The sequence below is a fragment of the Boleophthalmus pectinirostris genome, unplaced genomic scaffold (genome assembly GCF_026225935.1).
Source record: "Boleophthalmus pectinirostris isolate CB_2022bp ecotype Guang Dong unplaced genomic scaffold, ASM2622593v1 HiC_scaffold_15, whole genome shotgun sequence".
In the NCBI taxonomy this organism is placed as follows: Eukaryota; Metazoa; Chordata; class Actinopteri; order Gobiiformes; family Gobiidae; genus Boleophthalmus; species Boleophthalmus pectinirostris.
This window is the reverse complement of record NW_026571070.1, coordinates 13,021,471-13,040,587: the sequence shown is the minus strand read 5'-3', so window position 1 is coordinate 13,040,587 and position 19,117 is coordinate 13,021,471. Positions and strand designations below refer to the sequence as shown.

General features: G+C 38.8%; 1 protein-coding gene across 1 annotated transcript in view; it reads right to left on the bottom strand.

Moving 5' to 3' along the window:
- Positions 1 to 12,854, bottom strand: part of cnksr2a (connector enhancer of kinase suppressor of Ras 2a) — a 136,253-nt gene extending 123,399 nt beyond the window's left edge. The window contains exon 1 of the mRNA XM_055150962.1: positions 12,791 to 12,854. Coding sequence (XP_055006937.1) covers positions 12,791 to 12,854 — 64 coding nt within the window. The remainder of the gene's footprint in view (positions 1 to 12,790) is intronic.
- Positions 12,855 to 19,117: the final 6,263 nt, after the last annotated feature.

Sequence of the window (19,117 nt, the reverse complement as noted above, 5' to 3'; positions counted from 1 at the left end):
TAGGTCTAAACTAGGTCTAAACCAAGACTAAAACATGACTACACGGCTTATATATATACTGTAGTAGTTCTAAATAAGGTCTAAAGCACTGTGTTAGTCTACAGCTAATGTCAAATCTAAAAACAGCCAGTCTTCTATGCCGTTTTGGACAGATATTGTTATAAATAAACTTCCCTTCCGTTATGACCTTAGATAACTTTAAGCTTTATTCTCCCCTCCACTGGTCTATGCACTCACTGTTTGCACACTCGTGCTAATGGACCCTTTAGGGACACTTAAAATCACCTCAAACTCGCAACAGACAAATTCCTCCTTTCTGCTTATTTTAAATCTACAACAAAACTTACACAGATACTTCTCGCCCTGAGCAAATCTTCAGTGTTTTGTTTTTTGTCATCTCATTTCAGTGCAGGGCCTCGGGGCTTTCCTCCTCATTCCTAATTATATTGGCTCAACACTCAAGTGATACTGAGAGACAGAAGCAGCGCCATTATTCAACCAGAGGCGATGTAATAAGTTGTGTTTGTCATTTTAAACCACAAAAGAACATGCACATATATTAAAGGAGCGACAGTAGTTCAAAAACTAACTGTGAAATATCCAACGTCGTGACTGAGCAACTGCTTTGATAATGTGAAAGTTAAAGGGCCAATGTTATGCTATTTTCTGATCTATGTTATAATGTTTTCTCATAAAAAACTGGAGTCACACATATTTAACACACAAACTCTGCAAGTTCTTATCTCAAACTCAAAACTGAAAACACTCTGCTCATTTGGATGATTTCTGCCCTGTAATTGCCCATCTCTACTGAAACAAAAACCCAAAAAACAAAACAAAAACCTTCAAAAACATGCATTCTTGTGAGTGTGATCAGAGATAATGAACCTTATACCAGAAAAGTTACACAGTGCCACTTTAAACTGATAAAATTAAGACTTCAGTTGCAGTTTTTTATGCAAAATACAGGCTCCCATCTGGGATAATGCTGACCAAGCCTGGCTCAAGATGTGGAGATGTGTTTTTACTTATTTATTTATTTTTAGCTTTCTACCATGTTATAACGTTCCCCCATTAATACTGAAAAGGTTTTACAAGTCATCCATGCATGTTTCAGTAATTTAGGGATCTCTTCTGGGCGCTATATATGTAAAAGGTAGCTGTTAATTTGAACACTACCGCTTCATGACATCATAAGGTGGAACAGAGCATTTTGAACTTTGGAGATGTAGACTAATAATAAAGGATTACTCAAACAAAAACAAAACAGAACTCCAGCTTTGTTTTTAATGAGATAACAACATTTTAACATGGCTTAACGATCCATGTATCATTTGTTCATTCATTTTTCAAAATAAAACCAAAAATAAGAAAATGAAAAAACAACTATTTTCTTCATTATTTGTCTCCAAAACCAAAATGAAAAAACAGATTTGTTTTTTTCAGTTTTTGGTTTTGTGTTTAAATGAATAATGGGGAAAAAAAACGGATAACGGCCTGTTCCCATTTCCGTGACTTGAACTGCAATCCCAGACTTTTGCACTGCATGCGGACTGAACCAGGACTGAACCAGGACTAAAACAAGACTTAACAGGACTGAACCAGGACTAAAACAGGACTAAAACAAGACATATCCAGGACTGAACTAGGACTAAAACAGGTCTAAACCAGGACTGAACCAGGACTAAACAAGAACTGAGTGTTGGGACAGGGACTGAGACAGGGACCAGACCAAGACTGAGGCCAGGACCAGACCGAGACTGAGACCCAAACTGAGACCAGGACTGAGACCGGTTTAGTCCTTGTTCAGTCCTGGTTCAGTCCGTTTGCAGCATCACAGTTTAAGTCCCGGAAATGTTTTTTTTTTTTCCATTATTAATTTAAACACAAAATAGAAAACTGAAAAAATAATGTTTTTCTATTTTGGTTTTGAAGGCAAATAATGAAGAAAATGGTTGTTGTTGTTTTTTTTTTTTGGTTTTTTTGTTTTGTTTTGTTTTTTCATTTTCTTATTTTTGGTTTTATTTTGAAAAACAAATGAACGAATGATACACAGACACTTAAAGCTCACAAGAGTCAATTTTGCATCATATAAGACCTTTAACTGAACTAAAAATGGACTAAACCAGGTCTAACTCTGGACTCAGTCTGGGCTACATCAGGACTAAACCAACTCTGAGAATTTACCAGCAAGAAAAATCAATGCAGAGAACTGGCATTCAATCAAATATAAATGAAATAAGCGTCTACACCACTACAGCCACTCAAGCTCTTTCCATATAGATTTATGCATGTTGACAGCAATAGCAATACTGTATTTGAAATATAATACGCCACTTATTCATTAACACTAAAATTGCATTATTGGATTCTGCAGAACTTTTATGGCTATACCCTCTATTAAGCTTATGGCTATGGCCCTGCTTCAAAACCAATCTGACAAATGCCACTATTGAGATAAGCCAGAGGCACTTTGCAGAGAGAAGATTTGAGTTCAGTCCGGGTTATCCACAGACCTCATAATATAGTCTAGTCTACAAGGAACCAGGTGGGAGCTACAGTTAACTTTCATATTTCTGTCAACAAATACAGCTTTCTCCAGGCCTGCAAGATTAATCAAAATCTAATCGGAATTGCAATTTGAATTTTTATAACTCGCAAAGGGTGCAATTTTTGAAGCGGCGTAATTTCCTCCACAGACAACAAAATGTCAACAACATGTCCAGTCTTATTCTGCATAAAATCCTGTAGTCTGTATCTGTACAAATATGTTCTGAAATGTGGTTCTTGTATTAGTCTGTCAGTTCGTATTTCAGGCTTGTTGTCAGTTCTTCTGGATGTTTTTAAAATGCGACTATGAACAGAATCCTGTTATAAAAGAGTCCCTGTATCAATCGTTCATTTGTTTTTCAAAATAAAACCAAAAAAAAAAAAAAAAAAAAAAACCTGCTATTTTCTTCATTATTTGTCTCCAAAACCAAAATAAAAGCACTGATAATGATTCGTTTTTTTAAGTTTCTGATTTTGTGTTTAAATGAATAATGGAAAAAACAGATAATGGACGTTTCAGACCAGGACTGAGACCGGGAACTGAGATCAGGACTAGACTGGGACAAGACCGGGACTAGACCTGGACAAGATCAAGACTGAGACCGAGACCAGACCGGGACAAGACCAGGACTGAGATCAGGACTAGACTGGGACAAGGCCGGGACTAGACCTGGACAAGATCAAGACTGAGACCAAGACCAGACCGGGACAAGACCAGGACTGAGATCAGGACTAGACTGGGACAAGACCGGGACTAGACCTGGACAAGATCAAGACTGAGAACGAGACCAGACCGGGACAAGACCAGGACTGAGATCAGGACTAGACTGGGACAAGACCGGGACTAGACCTGGACAAGATCAAGACTGAGACCGAGACCAGACCGGGACAAGACCAGGACTGAAACCAGGACTGAGATCAGGACCAGACCAGGACAAGATCAGGACTGAGACCGGGACCAGACCGGGACAAGATCAGGACTGAGATCAGGAACTAGACCAGGACAAGATCAGGACTAAGACCAGGACTAAGACCAGAACTAGGCTGGGACTAGGCTGTGACCAGACCGGGACCAGACCGGGACCAGACCGGGACCAGACCGGGACCTGAACAGGACAAGATCAGGACAAGATCAAGACTGAGACCGGGACTAGACCGGGACTAGACCAGGACTGAAATCATTTTAGTCCTGGTTTAGTCCTGGTTTAGACCTGTTTTAGTCCTGGTTCAGTTCTGGTTTAGACCTGGTTCAGTCTGTATGCGGCATCGCAGTTTAAGTCACGGAAACGGGAAACAGCCTTTATCTGTTTTTTTTTTTTTTTTTTTTCATTATTCATTTATATGTATTTGTATTCATTTATCATTGTTATAATGTTGTTTCCTCATCACAAACATACCTGGAGTTGTGTTTTGCTTCATTCCTGTATGTTTAGCACACAAAGCTCCAGTTTTTCTCTCACAAGAAACACTCTGTTCCACCTTGTGATGTCATGTGGTAATACAGGAAGTGCTCCACTGTGTTTTAAAACTCCATACACCTTCACCTTAATAATTTGGATAATTTCAGTCCTGGATTTGCCAATCTCTACCAAACAAAATGTAAAGGAGCTGTTAACTTGAAAACTACCGCTTCATGATGTCACGAGGTGGAACAGAGCATTTTGAACTTTTGAGATTTAGACAGTCTAATAATAAAGTGTTACTCAAACATGTGTGAATGAAACAAAACTCCAGGTATGTTTTTGAAAATGTAACAGCATTATAACAAGAGTCAGTTTTGCATAATAGAGGACCTTTAAAGCATAAATCACAAATCGAATCACAAAGCTTGTCAGAAAAAATCACAGTTACCTATTTTTCTCAAATCGTACCACAACAGTTTCCACTCCACACATTGTTTTGAGCTCACATCTAAAATGTAAAGCAGCTATTTACTTTGAAACGAGTGATGGTGGTACTTAATCTAGAATCTGTGGAGATGAGCCATAGAGATGACGCATAGAAAAACATCATTTAGCCCTCTCTCAGTGCCCTTCACACATACAGTTAAAATGATGTATGACACTTGGTAATGGCACTCATACTTACAGTGTTGGTAATGGAGGGGGACTTGGCTCAGGCTGCAGGCTTCATTTACAGTGAAAAACGAACGAACGAGGCTTTTTAATGCATTGGGGAAAACCTGTGGGTCTTATTAAGTCGTTATGGAGTTTGCCGCCTGCTGGAGATGTAATTGCTCTGCCTAGAATGCACCAAAGTACGGCATTAAACTTATCTATCTCCGTGGAGACATGCAAGGGTCACGCTGGGTCCTTGTGCAGTTCAGCTCTACAGAGAGGTGACCTATCTCACATAAATTAAAGATTACTGCTCAATTTAAATGGTTTGAAGAGGTCTGAAGTTATTCCTCACTTACCTTATGCATTTCAAGTATCCTAATACATGCATCCCGACTTTCGAACTTCCAGTCATCGCACAATGCATCCTGGGAAGGACCCCCCCAAAAAAGTGAGCATCAAACTGCCATGTTTGTTTTCCCAGTGGGATGTGTCTATTGACAAACTGTTCTTTTCAAGTCTTTTGAACCACTTTTGTTTCTGGTTCTGGTATCATCATATTTTAGTTATGGGATTCGGACCATTGTAATTGTGTGGTTGTTGGATGTCCTAACAGCGGAAAATGACTTGAAAAATGGACTTTGGAAGTTTGTGAGCTCCATAACTGCAAAAGGGAATCAGATCTGTGTGACTGCAAACCTCTGTTCAAACTGTTTCCCTTCCCAACGGAATTGAAAATGGTGAAAGACGAAGGTGATAAGCAGTATTGACACAAAGGAAGAATGAAAAAGGAAACCTTTGACTGCCTAAGAAATCATCCCAAGTTTGCAGCAAACATTTTGTATGTGGAGCGCCAACAAAGCAAAACACCGATCCCTCACTCCACTTTGGTTACGAATTTAAAAAGTCAATGCCAAAGCAAGAAACCAAGAAACACCTTGCACTGCAAAGCAACAAAGCAACCAAGACGTGATGTTGCTGTAAAGTTGAACAAGAAAGAGCAAACTTGGCCTGCTTGTCTTCTGCACCTCTCGCTTAACAAATGGGATTTTGTTTGCTGGTGCTCCACATACAAAATGTCCACTGCAAACTCGGGATGATTTCTTAGGCATGATTTATTTTTATCCTTCCTGTGTATCACTACTGCCCATCACCTTCACCTTTCACTATTTTTCAATTCCATTGGGACACTGATCTGATTCCCTTTTGCATTTATGGAGTTCACAAACTTCCAAAGCCCATTTCTCAAGCCATTTTCAGCTGTTAGAACATCCAACAACCACACAATTACGATGTTAAAATTCCATAACTAAAATATGACAATATCAGAACCAGAAACAAAAACAATAAGGTTCAAAAGACTTGAAAAGATCAGCTCTGACAATAGACACATCCCACTGGGAAATCAAATTTTTAAAAATGACAGTTTGATGCTCACTTTTTTCAGAGGGCCCTTCCCAGTATGCATTGCGTAATGACAGGAAGTCTGAAATTTGGGATGCATTTTATTATTTTAGATTGTAAAGGGATTAGAGCGGAAATTTGCTAAGAACAACTGGCATGGTAACGCACACTTCCTGATTATCAGACAGTAAATTGCATTCTTGCTAGACGAAGACCAGTGGTGGACTTATTTTGACCTCAAGAGCTGCTCGTACAGTTTTAGTGTGTTAAACATGTGAATGAAACAAAACACAACTCCAGGAATGTTTTTGAGGAGGAAAAATAGTGTAATATGGGCTGTTTAATGTTAGCATGTTGGACTAAAAAGTGCAATACTTTCCAAAGCTATGAGGCAAAAAACAACATTTACTTCTAGACATTAAACTCAATTCCCATAATTATACAAAAAGTTCTCTGTCATGTTACAAATTTAGCTTTGAAAGGTAATACTTATTCATCGTGCTATATTGTTTTGTATTATAGAGTCACAGCAGTAAATCCTTGCTGTAGAATTATACACTGCGTCGCATTGTCCTCGGAACCATTATCAGGGAAAGAAGTGGAGAGTGTGGTTGCCAGAAAACCCACTTTTATCATCCAAACACAGCCCTTTTGAAGTGTAAATAACTATGGGCAATGCTCATTCAAAGCTCAGGATGCACCGCTAATAAGACTGAATTATGACTATTGAGAGACAGAAATGGGAAAGCAGTAAACAAAATATATCTTCTACGATGTACAAAGCAATACATTACGAGTCTATGTGTTTTAAAGAATGACAGCGGGGAGAAAAAGGGGTCTGCTGTCCTGAGCTCCAGCATTTTAGGGGCCCACAATTGGACCCTCTTCCTATTTATTTATATTAGAGGGGGGGCCCATGTGAGTATTCTTGCCCCGAAATCTCTGTTAACGGGTCTGGTCCTGAGTGTTAGAGTATATCGCGATTATTTGTAGAAGTACACCAGAAAAACTAAAATCTTGCCAAGTTAAAATGAGTTAAGAACATTGCGTTATAATGAGTTGAGCAAATTTCACAGTAAAATAATTAAAATTATCTACCAATGGAAGTCTTTTTGTAGTTGAAAGAGGAAAATACACCTGGTTGCACTGAAGATAAGAAAACAACAACTCTTTGTGCTTAAAATGAGAAACTAAATTGTATGTTGTTTGAATTAAGAAAAAAAAAAAACTTGTTCCAACATAATTTTACTTTGTCAAGTGGAATCTATCCAACTCAAGTTAAATCTTGAGTAATTTTAATTTACTTTTTGCAGTATTTTTGAGCATCGAGAGATACAAAGTTGAATGGGACCACTGCTAAGACCAGGACTAAACCAAGACTAAACCAGGACTAAACCAGGAATAAATGATGTGAAGATTGTAGACTTGGGACACCACAAGAAGAACTGCTCTGAAACAACACAAAGCCAGGTGTAAACCAGCTGTAACTCAGGTTAAACCCAGGACTAAACCAGGTCTATAGAACCTAAAAGTGTCTGACAAAGCCTGAAAACCCACAATAGCTGCGCTAAACCAGGACTAAACCAGGTCTAAACCAGGACTAAATCCAGTCTATAGAATCTCTCATAGATTTTGACAAAGCATCAACATCCCAGAATATTTGGACTAAAGCAGGTCTATCCCGGGACTAAAACAGGACTAAACTAGGTCTAACTCAGGTCTGATTCAGGTCTAACCTAGGACTAAAACAGGACTAAACCAGGTCTAACCCAGGTCTGACTCAAGTCTAACCCAGGACTAAAACAGGACTAAACCAGGTCTAACCCAAATTTGACTCAGCTGTAACACAAGGACTAAAACAGAACTAAACCAGGTCTAATCCAGGTCTGACTCAGGTTTAACCCAGGATTAAAACAGGACTAAACCAGGTCTAATCCAGGTCTGACTCAGGTCTAACCTAGGATTAAAACAGGACTAAACCAGGTCTAACCCAAGTCTGACTCAGGTCTAACCTAGGACTAAAACAGAAGTAAACCAGATCTAACCCAAATCTGACTCAGGTCTAACCTAAGACTAAAACAGGACTGAACCAGGTCTAACCCTGGTCTGACTCAGGTCTAACCTAAGACTAAAACAGGACTAAACCAGGTCTAGCCCTGGTCTGACTCAGGTGTAACCTAGGACTAAAACAGAACTAAACCAGGTCTAACCCAAGTCTGACTCAGGTCTAACCTAAGACTAAAACAGAAGTAAACCAGATCTAACCCAAATCTGACTCAGGTTTAACCTAAGACTAAAACAGGACTGAACCAGGTCTAACCTAAGTCTGACTCAGGTCTAACCTAAGACTAAAACAGGACTAAACCAGGTCTAGCCCTGGTCTGACTCAGGTGTAACCTAGGACTAAAACAGAACTAAACCAGGTCTAACCCAGGTCTAACCCAGGTCTAACCCAGTTGTAACCTAGGACTAAAACAGAACTAAACCAGGTCTGACTCAGGTGTAACCTAGGACTAAAACAGAACTAAATCAGGTCTAACCGAGGTCTGACTCATGTCTAACCTAGGACTAAAACAGGACTTAATCAGGTCTAACACCAGGTCCAAACCAGGTCAAAAATCATCTCATACCATATCAGTGATCTAAATAGTACACACCAACAAGTGCTGCTATTGGACATGTTTGAGTTCAGTCCTTTAACAACAGTATGTCATTAAACCTTTTCATCATCATGGAGACCAAACCAGACCAAATTACACGTCAGATCTGTGGAGAGGCGACCACGCTCACAGTCAGAATGCCAGTTTTTCTAGGTATTTTTGAGCTATAAAACCACAAGTAATTGAATAAATGTAAGGTAGAGCTGCTTAATGTCATACTGTGGAACATTCCAAGCAGAGCAATGACATTTCCATAGAAACAAGAAGGTAACAGATCCACTACTCAAAAGTTACACAGTGAACCTTAAACTTTATGGATGAATTACATGTTGATTGCTATGATAACCCAAAATCCAGCAGCGTATAATGATGTAGTCAGCTGTGGAAAGTTTATATAATTTACATGAGGTGTCTTTTCTTTTTTTTTTTCACATGCTGTTGCTCCAGTGCTGGATTGAAACGGTGGAGAAGACTATATTCATTTGCATAACATTTTTCGAAGCCTCGTTGTGAGTGATTTTTGGCTGTTCCCTCTGTCACACATCGCGCTGTCACTGGGCACTGGTCATCGGGAGCTGGATGATGCATAGACACACACACACACTCCTGTCTCTCTTCACAAGTGAGGAAAGTGACATAATGCTATCTGCAAGTCTGTGATTGCATTTTTCAAGACTGGATCTATAAAGGTACTTAAAAATATTGGTTTAACGTGATTCAAATTGAGGTATATTCACATATTCTATAAGGATGTATTTTTGACACTGAAATTCTTCCTTAAAGGTCATATATTACACAAAATTTACTCATATGAGCTTTAAAACATGTTATAATGCTATTACTTCCCCTAAACCATATCTGTAGTTGTTTTTTGTTTTTTTTTCAATTCACACATTTGAGTAATCCTTTATTATTTGTCTATCTGCATCGCATTGTAAATTTGTTTCTCTCTTTCAGATGTTATTTAGTTCATTTTAATGCATATGGTTTTATTTTGAAATCTGTGCTTTTATTTTGGAACCCCACACCAGTCCATAGAACTAGAAGGTTGAAAATTCGCGAGAGACACAAGAACGCAAGTTGGCAACAAGAGGCAACAAAATTCAATCAGCCGGTTTCACTTTGTGGAAACTGTCTGACCTCGCAGTGTTAAAATTAGTTTGCTCGACAGTAGGCGGGTACTTTTTTATTTAACCAATCGCTATTTGGTCGTGACGTATGTAATTTGCCGCTAACAGAGCTAACTGGTATATTAAACTTTTCCCAAATCCCATAGGAAGAAGGACAATAACGTTTTCCCCCTTGATAAAATTCACCAAACATTCTCTTTATTCCAGTTTTAAATCCTTGATCTCAGGAATCGTTGACAACACAGAATATATGGCTCTTCCCTGGTTGGCTGGTGCGCAAACCATCTAGTGTATTCTGATTCCTGACCTAGCTGCTGGAGAGAAATGAAATTGAGCGGAGGAAGCCAGCCTGGCTATAAATGACCAAGATATGGAAAGGTATCTTATATAAGGTGTGTTCACATAAACTTTTGTACTTTTTTGCATGATTCTTTGTTATTATTAGCCTATACTGTGGCAAAAATCACACAGAAGTTGCTAAAATGGTGAATTCAACGAAACGAAATGCCATGTTTGGGTGATTTTTTTTTATTTATTTTTTGCATACCAATCTTTGCTATACTCCTCGCCAATTTACTTTGAAATATCAGGAGTCAATGAAATGAGGTGGCGCCAGTCTGGCTAACAAAATGGACTCATACCACTAAAAATCAAACGCCTGTATGTATACGTTTGTACATTTAATTTGGGTAATTTATGGGTGTATAAATTACTTAAAAATCTAAATTGTAAGTTAAAGAGATGTTGTTATCATCACTGAATCAGAGTTTAGCTCGCTGTCAAGCTGGAACTGCTAACGTCTCAGTGAGGACAGTACAAACTGCTTTATCTTTTGTTCGGTAGAGATTGATAATTCCAGGTCTGAAATCATCCGAGTGATTCTAGTGAAGGTGTGTGGAGTTTAAAAACACAGTGGAGCACTTCCTGTATTACCACATGACATCACAAAGTGGAACAGAGTGTTTTAGTTTGAGAGAAGAAATCAGGATGTAGGATTAAAACATAAACCAGAAAATAACGTAATATGGGCCCTTTAAATTAACAGATCTAAAAAAAAACAAAAAAAACAAATGACAACATTGTGATTTTGGGTGGTAGAATATAGTCAGTAAATATGTTTGCACTATAACTTAAAGGATGCTGGTTCATTTCCTGCTACCTGCATGACACATCATTGTTGTGTCCTTGGGCAATACACTTCAGTCCCAAAGCAGATGTTCTTTACGATGATATAGTCTACAATTGTAATTTGGAGTTGAAGTAACAGGATATCCAACATTTAAGCCTATTTATTATGGAATGTATGATTCACCTTCAAAGCTTCCCAAACTATATGTTACCACTCTAAGCACTACACTTAAGAATATAACTGCTCATTTTATCTTGAAACACAAATGCCACATGAACAAAGCACTATACAAAATAAGACTTTTACTTACAATAACAAAATAAAAACATTATAATTAGTCTACAAACTTCAGGCTTATTCCTGTCTTAAAGGGCGCATATTAGGCTATTTTCTGATCTATGTTATAATGTTTCATCATCACAAACATATCTGGAGTTGTGTTTTGTTTCATTCACACATGTTTAACACACAAAGCCTGCGTATTTAGTAGGGGTGTGCATTGTCTTGAGTCTGACGATACAATATCATATGCATGTCACGATTCAATATATCCCAAAGTATCCCAATACTAAAACATAGGATGATATATTGCAATTTATCAATAATTACTTCTTTTAATACTAGGGATATAACAATAACCAAAATATCGTCATATCGTATCATCAGAGTTCTCACAATAATATCATGGATCATCACAATATATTGAATTACAAATCTCTTTGCTTAAATTAAGAGTTATGGTGCAGCAATAGCTAAAAAAAGACAGAGGGAACTACATAGACCATGATCCTTTGCTCCATTTCAGTGTAGACTACAAGAAGAAATAACAGTTCTAAGCACTTTTAAGTCTTAGTTCTTTGGATTAAATCTTGTCAAGGCATTTTAAGAGGAAAAAGGAGCATATTAGCCTCCACAAAATATCGCAAGAAATATCGTACCATGAGATGTTTGTCGTGAAAATATTGTACTGAGAGATTTGGATATTGTTACATCCCTAATTATGAGCCTCCCCACCACATCGTGAGCTTTCCCACGATATTGCAGTAAATATCGTACCTTGAGGTTCATACCGTGACTATATCGTATCGTGACACTTGGATATCGTTACACCCCTATTAATACAGTCAACTGCACCTTCACGAGAACGCACTTGTATGAAATATGATTTATAAAAATGTTTAAATCATCAGAACAGTGAATGCAAATAATGAATTTTTGTGAAAAATATTATTTAAAAAATCAATTTGGATGCATTTTGAATCAATTCGAGAACTGTGCCATGAAGTATCACAATATATCACTGAATCGACTTTTTCTTACACCCCTAGTATTTAGCTCTCTCACTCTGTTCCACCTTGTGATGTCATGTGGTAATACGGGAAGTGCTCCACTGTGTTTTTACACTCCATACACTAGAATCAACTGGATAATTTCAGCTCTCTACTTTACTAAACAAGAAACTAAAAGCCTAAATATGCAGGATTTTTGTGTTAAAACATGTGTGAATGAAACAAAACTCAACTCTGGGTACGTTTTTGATAAAGAAACATCAAAACACAGATCAGAAAATAGATCAATATAGGCCCTTTAAGTTGAACACATCGGAAAACCCCTAATCAATTAGCTCTTAAGAAATTACCAAGATCCATATACAGCAAAGGAAACTGCATACGTCGTGTCCACGCTATGAAATCGTATCTAAGCAACAAACCCACCGGAGCATCTTCAGTCTCCGCTGTATCACTTCTCTCACTGCACGACACCGATCAATCAATCACCAATCAATCATAACGACTTTTGCCTGTCAGTTTGCGCGTAATTAAACGTTTGCCTGTGTACTTCCTTGGCCTTTCTCCTTACCTTTCATCCAGTCCACCACTTGGCTCGTGCTCCATTTGCTGACCGGCTCCATCACCAGCGCCATCGAGGAAAAACTTTACGCCGAGTCCGAGTCCAACCAGAAACGCCCCTTGTTTTGTTGTTTTACCGGGAGACTTCTTCACCTCAAGCCCCCCCCCAGTACCTCTCCGATCCTCGGGCTTCTCTCCTCTTCCTCTTCTCCTCCTCTCCTTACGCGACCAGGTGACTTCTCCGCTCTATAGATAAAAACCTAATCGCATCTAACGCAGCGTGACCGGAGGGCTGTTGCGACATGGACCGGTCCGGCACGTTCCCCTAGACGTAAATCCTAAATTTCTCGGTAGTGACATGGGAATTTCAATAGTCGATGTGTCTTGCTTTCGCTTCTACTAGTGCCAATTCCCCGGTAATGCTCCGTATGCGACCGTAACGTGTGTAGGTGTATGGCATAGCAGGAGCAAGCAGAGGAGGAGAGGAGAGATAGCGCAACTCTCCCTCTCTCTTTCTCTCTTTCTCTCTCCCAACGTGATTAACTCGTCGATGCGCGCGCCGGGTCGGTGGGTGGGTGGCTTCCCGCGTCCATAATACGGTCCCTTTTTGGAGTGAAAGCATCTGGGAGTGTGGGACAAACTAAAGGCAGCCAAATGCTCAATGCGCGCGCGCTTAAATGATTAATTGGCGCGTACACGTTTGGGTCGGGACGTGAAACCCCCGGGGGACCTACGTTCAGGAGGCGTAAAAGGTCCCGTTTCACTTTGCGCTCGACTTGGAAACGTAAATGGGTTTAATAGTGGTGTTTTTTCCCAACTCATTTCAGTGACTCCTGATATTTCAAAGTAAATTGGCGAGGAGTATAGCAAAGATTGGTATGCAAAAAAAAATAAAAAATCACAAGAACATCAACATGGCTTTTCGTTTTGTTGAATTCACCTTTTTAGCAACTTCTGTGTGAGTTTTGCCACAGTATAAGCTAATAATAATAAAGAAACATGCCAAAAAGTACCAAAAAGTTATGTGAACACACCTTATATCAGATACCTTTCCATATTATGGTCATTTATAGCCTGGCTGGCTTCCTCCGCTCAATTTCATTTCTCTCCAGCGACTAGGCCAGGAATTGGATTACACAAAAACCCTGGAAGTGCGAGTCCAGGCACCAGCCAGTCAGTGAAGAGCCATATATTCTGCGTTGGCAACGATTCCCAAGATCAAGGATTTAAAGCCAGAACAAAGAGAATGTTTGGTGAATTTTATCAACGGGAAAGACGTTATTGCCCTTCTTCCTACAGGATTTGGGAAAAGCTTAATATACCAGCTCGCCCCGTTAGTGGTGCATTACATACATCACAACCAAATAGCAGCGATTGGTTAAATTAAAAAAGTACCCACCTACAGTCGAGCGAACAAATTCTAATGAGGTCAGACGGTTTCCACGAAGTGAAAGCGACTGATGAATCAGGCTAGAATCATTTATGGTCATGGCCACATTTTTATACAGCACTTTTCCACCACTTAGAGCATTTTACATCAAGGAACCACTCACCCATTCACACAAACATTCATACCTGAGTGTACGCAGACACTCGGAGCGACGTGGGATGCAAAACAGTTCCAAAAAGTTATATGAAAACCCCTTATATCAGATACCTCTCCTTATTCTGGTCATTTATTGTCATGGTCACATTTTTATACAGCGCTTTTCCACCACTCAATGTGCTTTACATCAAGGAACCACTCACCCATTCACACAAACATTCATACCTGAGTGTACGCAGACACTGGGGGTGAGGTGGGTTAAGTGTCTTGCCCATGAACACAATAATTCTTCTGTGGGAGCTGGAATCACACCGCTAACTTTTGGATCAGTGGACAAACACTCAGCCCATATATTTATCCATTTATCCAAAATTGTAATTAATATTTTAACACTCACTCCCCACACTAGAGGCTGTTTGCCAATCTAAATCAAATCAAATTTGTTTAAAACAGTCAAAGCTTACCAAAGTGCTGCACAGTGAAATAAAACATACAATAGGCAAATCAACCAGAATAATCATGATAAAAAATGAAAATAATAACAACAGCAAGGTGCCAAGGTGTCTCTTCATAACTCTGGGCAAATGCCAAGGAGAAAAAGTGAGTTTTGAGCAAAGATTTAAAGTGCTCCAGTGATTGTGCAGCAATCATCATGGGAGTATCTTGCCAAAGGACACACCAGCAGTTTGAAGTCAGTAGTTGGACTTGTAATTGCACCATCAACTTTCTGGTGATAACATACTGTATCTTCAGAACTGTATTAGAACACAAAAGTATAATTCTGATCATTTTAGTTTCTCCCATTTCATTTTCTGATCTATGTTCCTGTTCAAAAACATACCTGGAGTTGCGTTCTGTTTCATTCATGTTTAAGACAAAACTCTGCATATTCAGAGTGTGTACTTCTCTCAAACAGAAAACACTCCACCTTATGAAGTCATGTGGTAATACAGGAGGTGCCCTACTATGTTTTTAACCTTCATCCACCTTCACTTGAATCATTTGGATGATCTCAGCCCAATCTCTATTAAACTAAACATAAAACATAGCTGTTAACTTGAAAACTACCACAAAATTTGGCATCACAAGTTGGAGCAGAACATTTTGAGCTGAGATATAGTAATAAATAGCCAGGTTGCTGCCACCTAGTGCCTCCGCTCAATTTCATTTCTCTCCAGCAACTAGGTCAGGAATCGGAATACACTAGACGGTTTGCAAGAGCCCCGAAAGTTGTAGACCAACCAGTGAAGAGCTGTGGAGCGCCTGGGTCCCTTTTGTGGTACAGCACAACAATAAACAAAGCGGTTGAGATGGATGTAGGCGAAGCCATTAGAGGTGTAACTATATCCAAGTCTCATGATATCATATCGTCACGGTATGAACCTCACGGTACGATATGGTGGAAAGTCTCACGATTAGGGATGTAACGATATCCAAATCTCTCTGTATAATATTTTCACAATATACATCTCATGGTTCGATATTTATTGAGATATTTTGTGGAGGCTGAACAGCTAAAACTGTTAATATGCTACTTTTTCCTCTTAAAATGCCTTGACAAGACTCAATCCAAAGAACTAAGACTTAACAGTGCTTAAGAACTGTTATTTCTTCTTGTAGTCTGCACTGAAACTGAGCAAAGAGCCATGGCCTAGGTAGGTCTCTCTGTTTATTTTATTTTATTTTATTTTTTTAGCTATTTCTGCACCATAACAATTTAAGCAAAGAAATTTGTGATTTGATATATTGTGATGGTCCACGATATTACTGAGAGACTTTTGACGATACGATATTACAATATTTTGGTTAATGTTACATCCCTAGAAGCCATACATTCTGTGTTGGCACTAATTCACGAGATTGAGGATTAAAAACCGAAACGAGAATGTTTGGTGAATTTTAGCAAGGGGACAAACGTTATTGCCCTTCTTCCTACAGGATTTACCACTTTACATATGTCACGATCAAATAGCAGCGACTGGTTAAATAAAAAAAGTACCCACCTACAGTCAAGCGAACGAATCCTAATGCTGCGAGGTCAGACGGTTTCCACGAGGTGAAGTAATAATAAGTTTACTCAAACATGTGTGAATGAAACAAAATACAACTCTGGGTATATTTTTTGATGAAGTTACAACATGACTTAAAGCTCACAAGGCTCCATTTTGTCTTATATACAGTCGGACCTTTCAGTACACTATGTTTGCTACCTGCTTGCAGTTGAAAATGTCATAGTCCTTTGTGGTCAGTTCCATTATCCACAGACCTCTAAGAATCGGTGGAGGTTTGATGAGTGAGAAAACGGCTTGAATCTTGAGCTTTCGAACTGCGGAAAATGACTCCCCCGATGGGAACAGGATTGGTGCTTCACGGACAAGAGGCACCAAGCTGCTCCTGTCTGCACCTGCCATTATCCAGCATAGAGACATTCAACTGTAGAGCACGATGTGGAAGTAGCCTATAGGGTCTTTGCCGTTATGATGGTTCAAGTGAGAAGCAAAGTAGAAATCTGAAATGAAATACAAAAGTTGGTCGTGAGTGTTCATAACTTTTAAAAAAAATGTACAAGCCAGGCCATTTTACACAAGAAATACAGCTGGATTTATATTTAAAGATGCATTATGTAAGTTTTCTGGTTAGAATTCTCCACTTGCCTGTCCCCATGGAGATGCCTGGAAAGTTCCACAGTGTGACATTCACCAATATATCTTGCATTGATTTATAAAGTTTTTTAATGCTCAAAAATACCATCTAAAACAGTGTTTCCCAATTTTTATTTTTATTTTCTGGGGACCCATATTTTAAAAGTTAAAAACCTTCGCAACCCAAGTCAATAGACATTATTCATAAATCACAAAATAAAGGTGGATTTGACCGTTATTGAACATTAATGAGGATATTTAATTGTTGACTGAGTGATCGTGTATCTCTGAACCATGAAAAATAATAACTGAACCAGCAATAAAAGGATCCATAAGTCGCCTATTTGGGCATTTAATGTAGCCCATTTCCTTTTCTTTTCAACATTCAATTGACCGATATGCAGATCGTGACAAGGCGACCCCAAAAAAACCTCTTGCGACCCACCTGAGGGTCCCGACCCAGTCTATGGGAAACAATGTTCTAAAACATGCATTTTTACTGTGAGCGGGGTCAGCTCTCCACAGACCTGACCTGTAACTTGGTCTGGAATCATCATCTGTTTCCATGGAGATTGGATTGGGATGTTTTGGAGATAGATATTGTACCTTTAATGCCATATTATAAACTTATTATGGAAAACAACAACGTATCCATGGAGACAAACAGATGGCGTATCCACTACTTTTCCACCTGAAAGCGTACACAGTGTTAAAGTAAAATAACAGCACATCCCAAAAAAATGTATAATCTTATAGAAGGTGCAGTGGTTCAGACACTCACCTCACAACAATAAGGTAATGGGTTTGATTCTAGGAACAGATTGAAAATGCTCTGTTCCACCTTGTGATGTCACAAAGCAGTAGTGTTCAAGTTAACAGCTACCTTTTACATTTTGTTCAGTGGACATTGGCAATTCCAGGGCTGAAATCATCCAAACGTGTGTGTAGTGATCATGTATAGTTTAAAAACACAGTGGAGCACTTCCTGTATTACCACATGACATCACAAGGTGGAAAAGAGTGTTTTCAGTTTGAGGGAAGAGCTCAGCCTAAATATGCAGGATTTGTGAGTTAAACATGTGAATAAAACAAAACACAACTCCATGTTTTTGGTGAAGAAACATCATAACATAGGTTAGAAAACAGCGTAAAATCACCCTTTAAAGACCAGATTTTCTGTGTAATCATATTTTACATTCATACCAAAAGAGAAGTGTATTTTTGTGTTCATTAAGCAGTCTGTGGCAGGTTGCTTGTAGGTGGATCATGAAATTTTACCCGATCTGATAAATCCACATTCAGTATATCTAACGAAACAGAGCCCTCTAGTGGCCATAGTCGTTACTGACGTAGAGTCAATCTGAAACTAGTTTTGTCAGTATACTAATATTTCAATACTAAAGAATAGACTCAATACTCAATTCTGATGCCACGATGATAATAAAAAACATGCTTTATTTACACTATATAATACTACTTTTAACATTGTATAACACAGTACTTTCTTATATATTACCCTGTAGTCTTACATCTGTGTAATCCCTCAGTGGTCCAGGTACGTTTAGTAGTGGTCCGTATACTAGTCTGTGTGCTCTTATACTTGTTCTGATACAGTTCTGTGAATGTGACTTCTTTAGTATTGATACCTGCTCAAATAAATAGTCTAATCTCGATACTAGTTTTAGTATTGCTTAGTACAGGGGTCTCCAACCTTTTTCTTCCGGTGAGCTACCTTTACAAAACAAAAGTGACAGAGAGCTACTAGTCTACTAGTTTTAATGGTCACAAGAAATTTTGTATATAAAAGAGCCACAGCAAGCCTTAGGTAAATTACAGTTAGATTAGGGTGACCAGACGTCTCTGTTTATTCTGGACAGTCCCAGTTTTGAGCCCTGTGTCCTCTGTCCAGTGATTTGTCCCAGTTTTATATACAAGAAATGTCCCAGGTGCCCCTATTTTGACCAATTTGATCCCTGCCAACAGTAAAGCGAGGAATAAACTGTCATTTGTTTAAGGTTAAATACAGAAAAGCTGCTTAAAAATGACCAAAAACAAAGAAAATGTGGCTAGTCATGAATGGGCCAATTGCAGAAATGTTTTCATTAATTATGCACTCGTTTCACAATTTTATTATTTCCAACCACCCCAA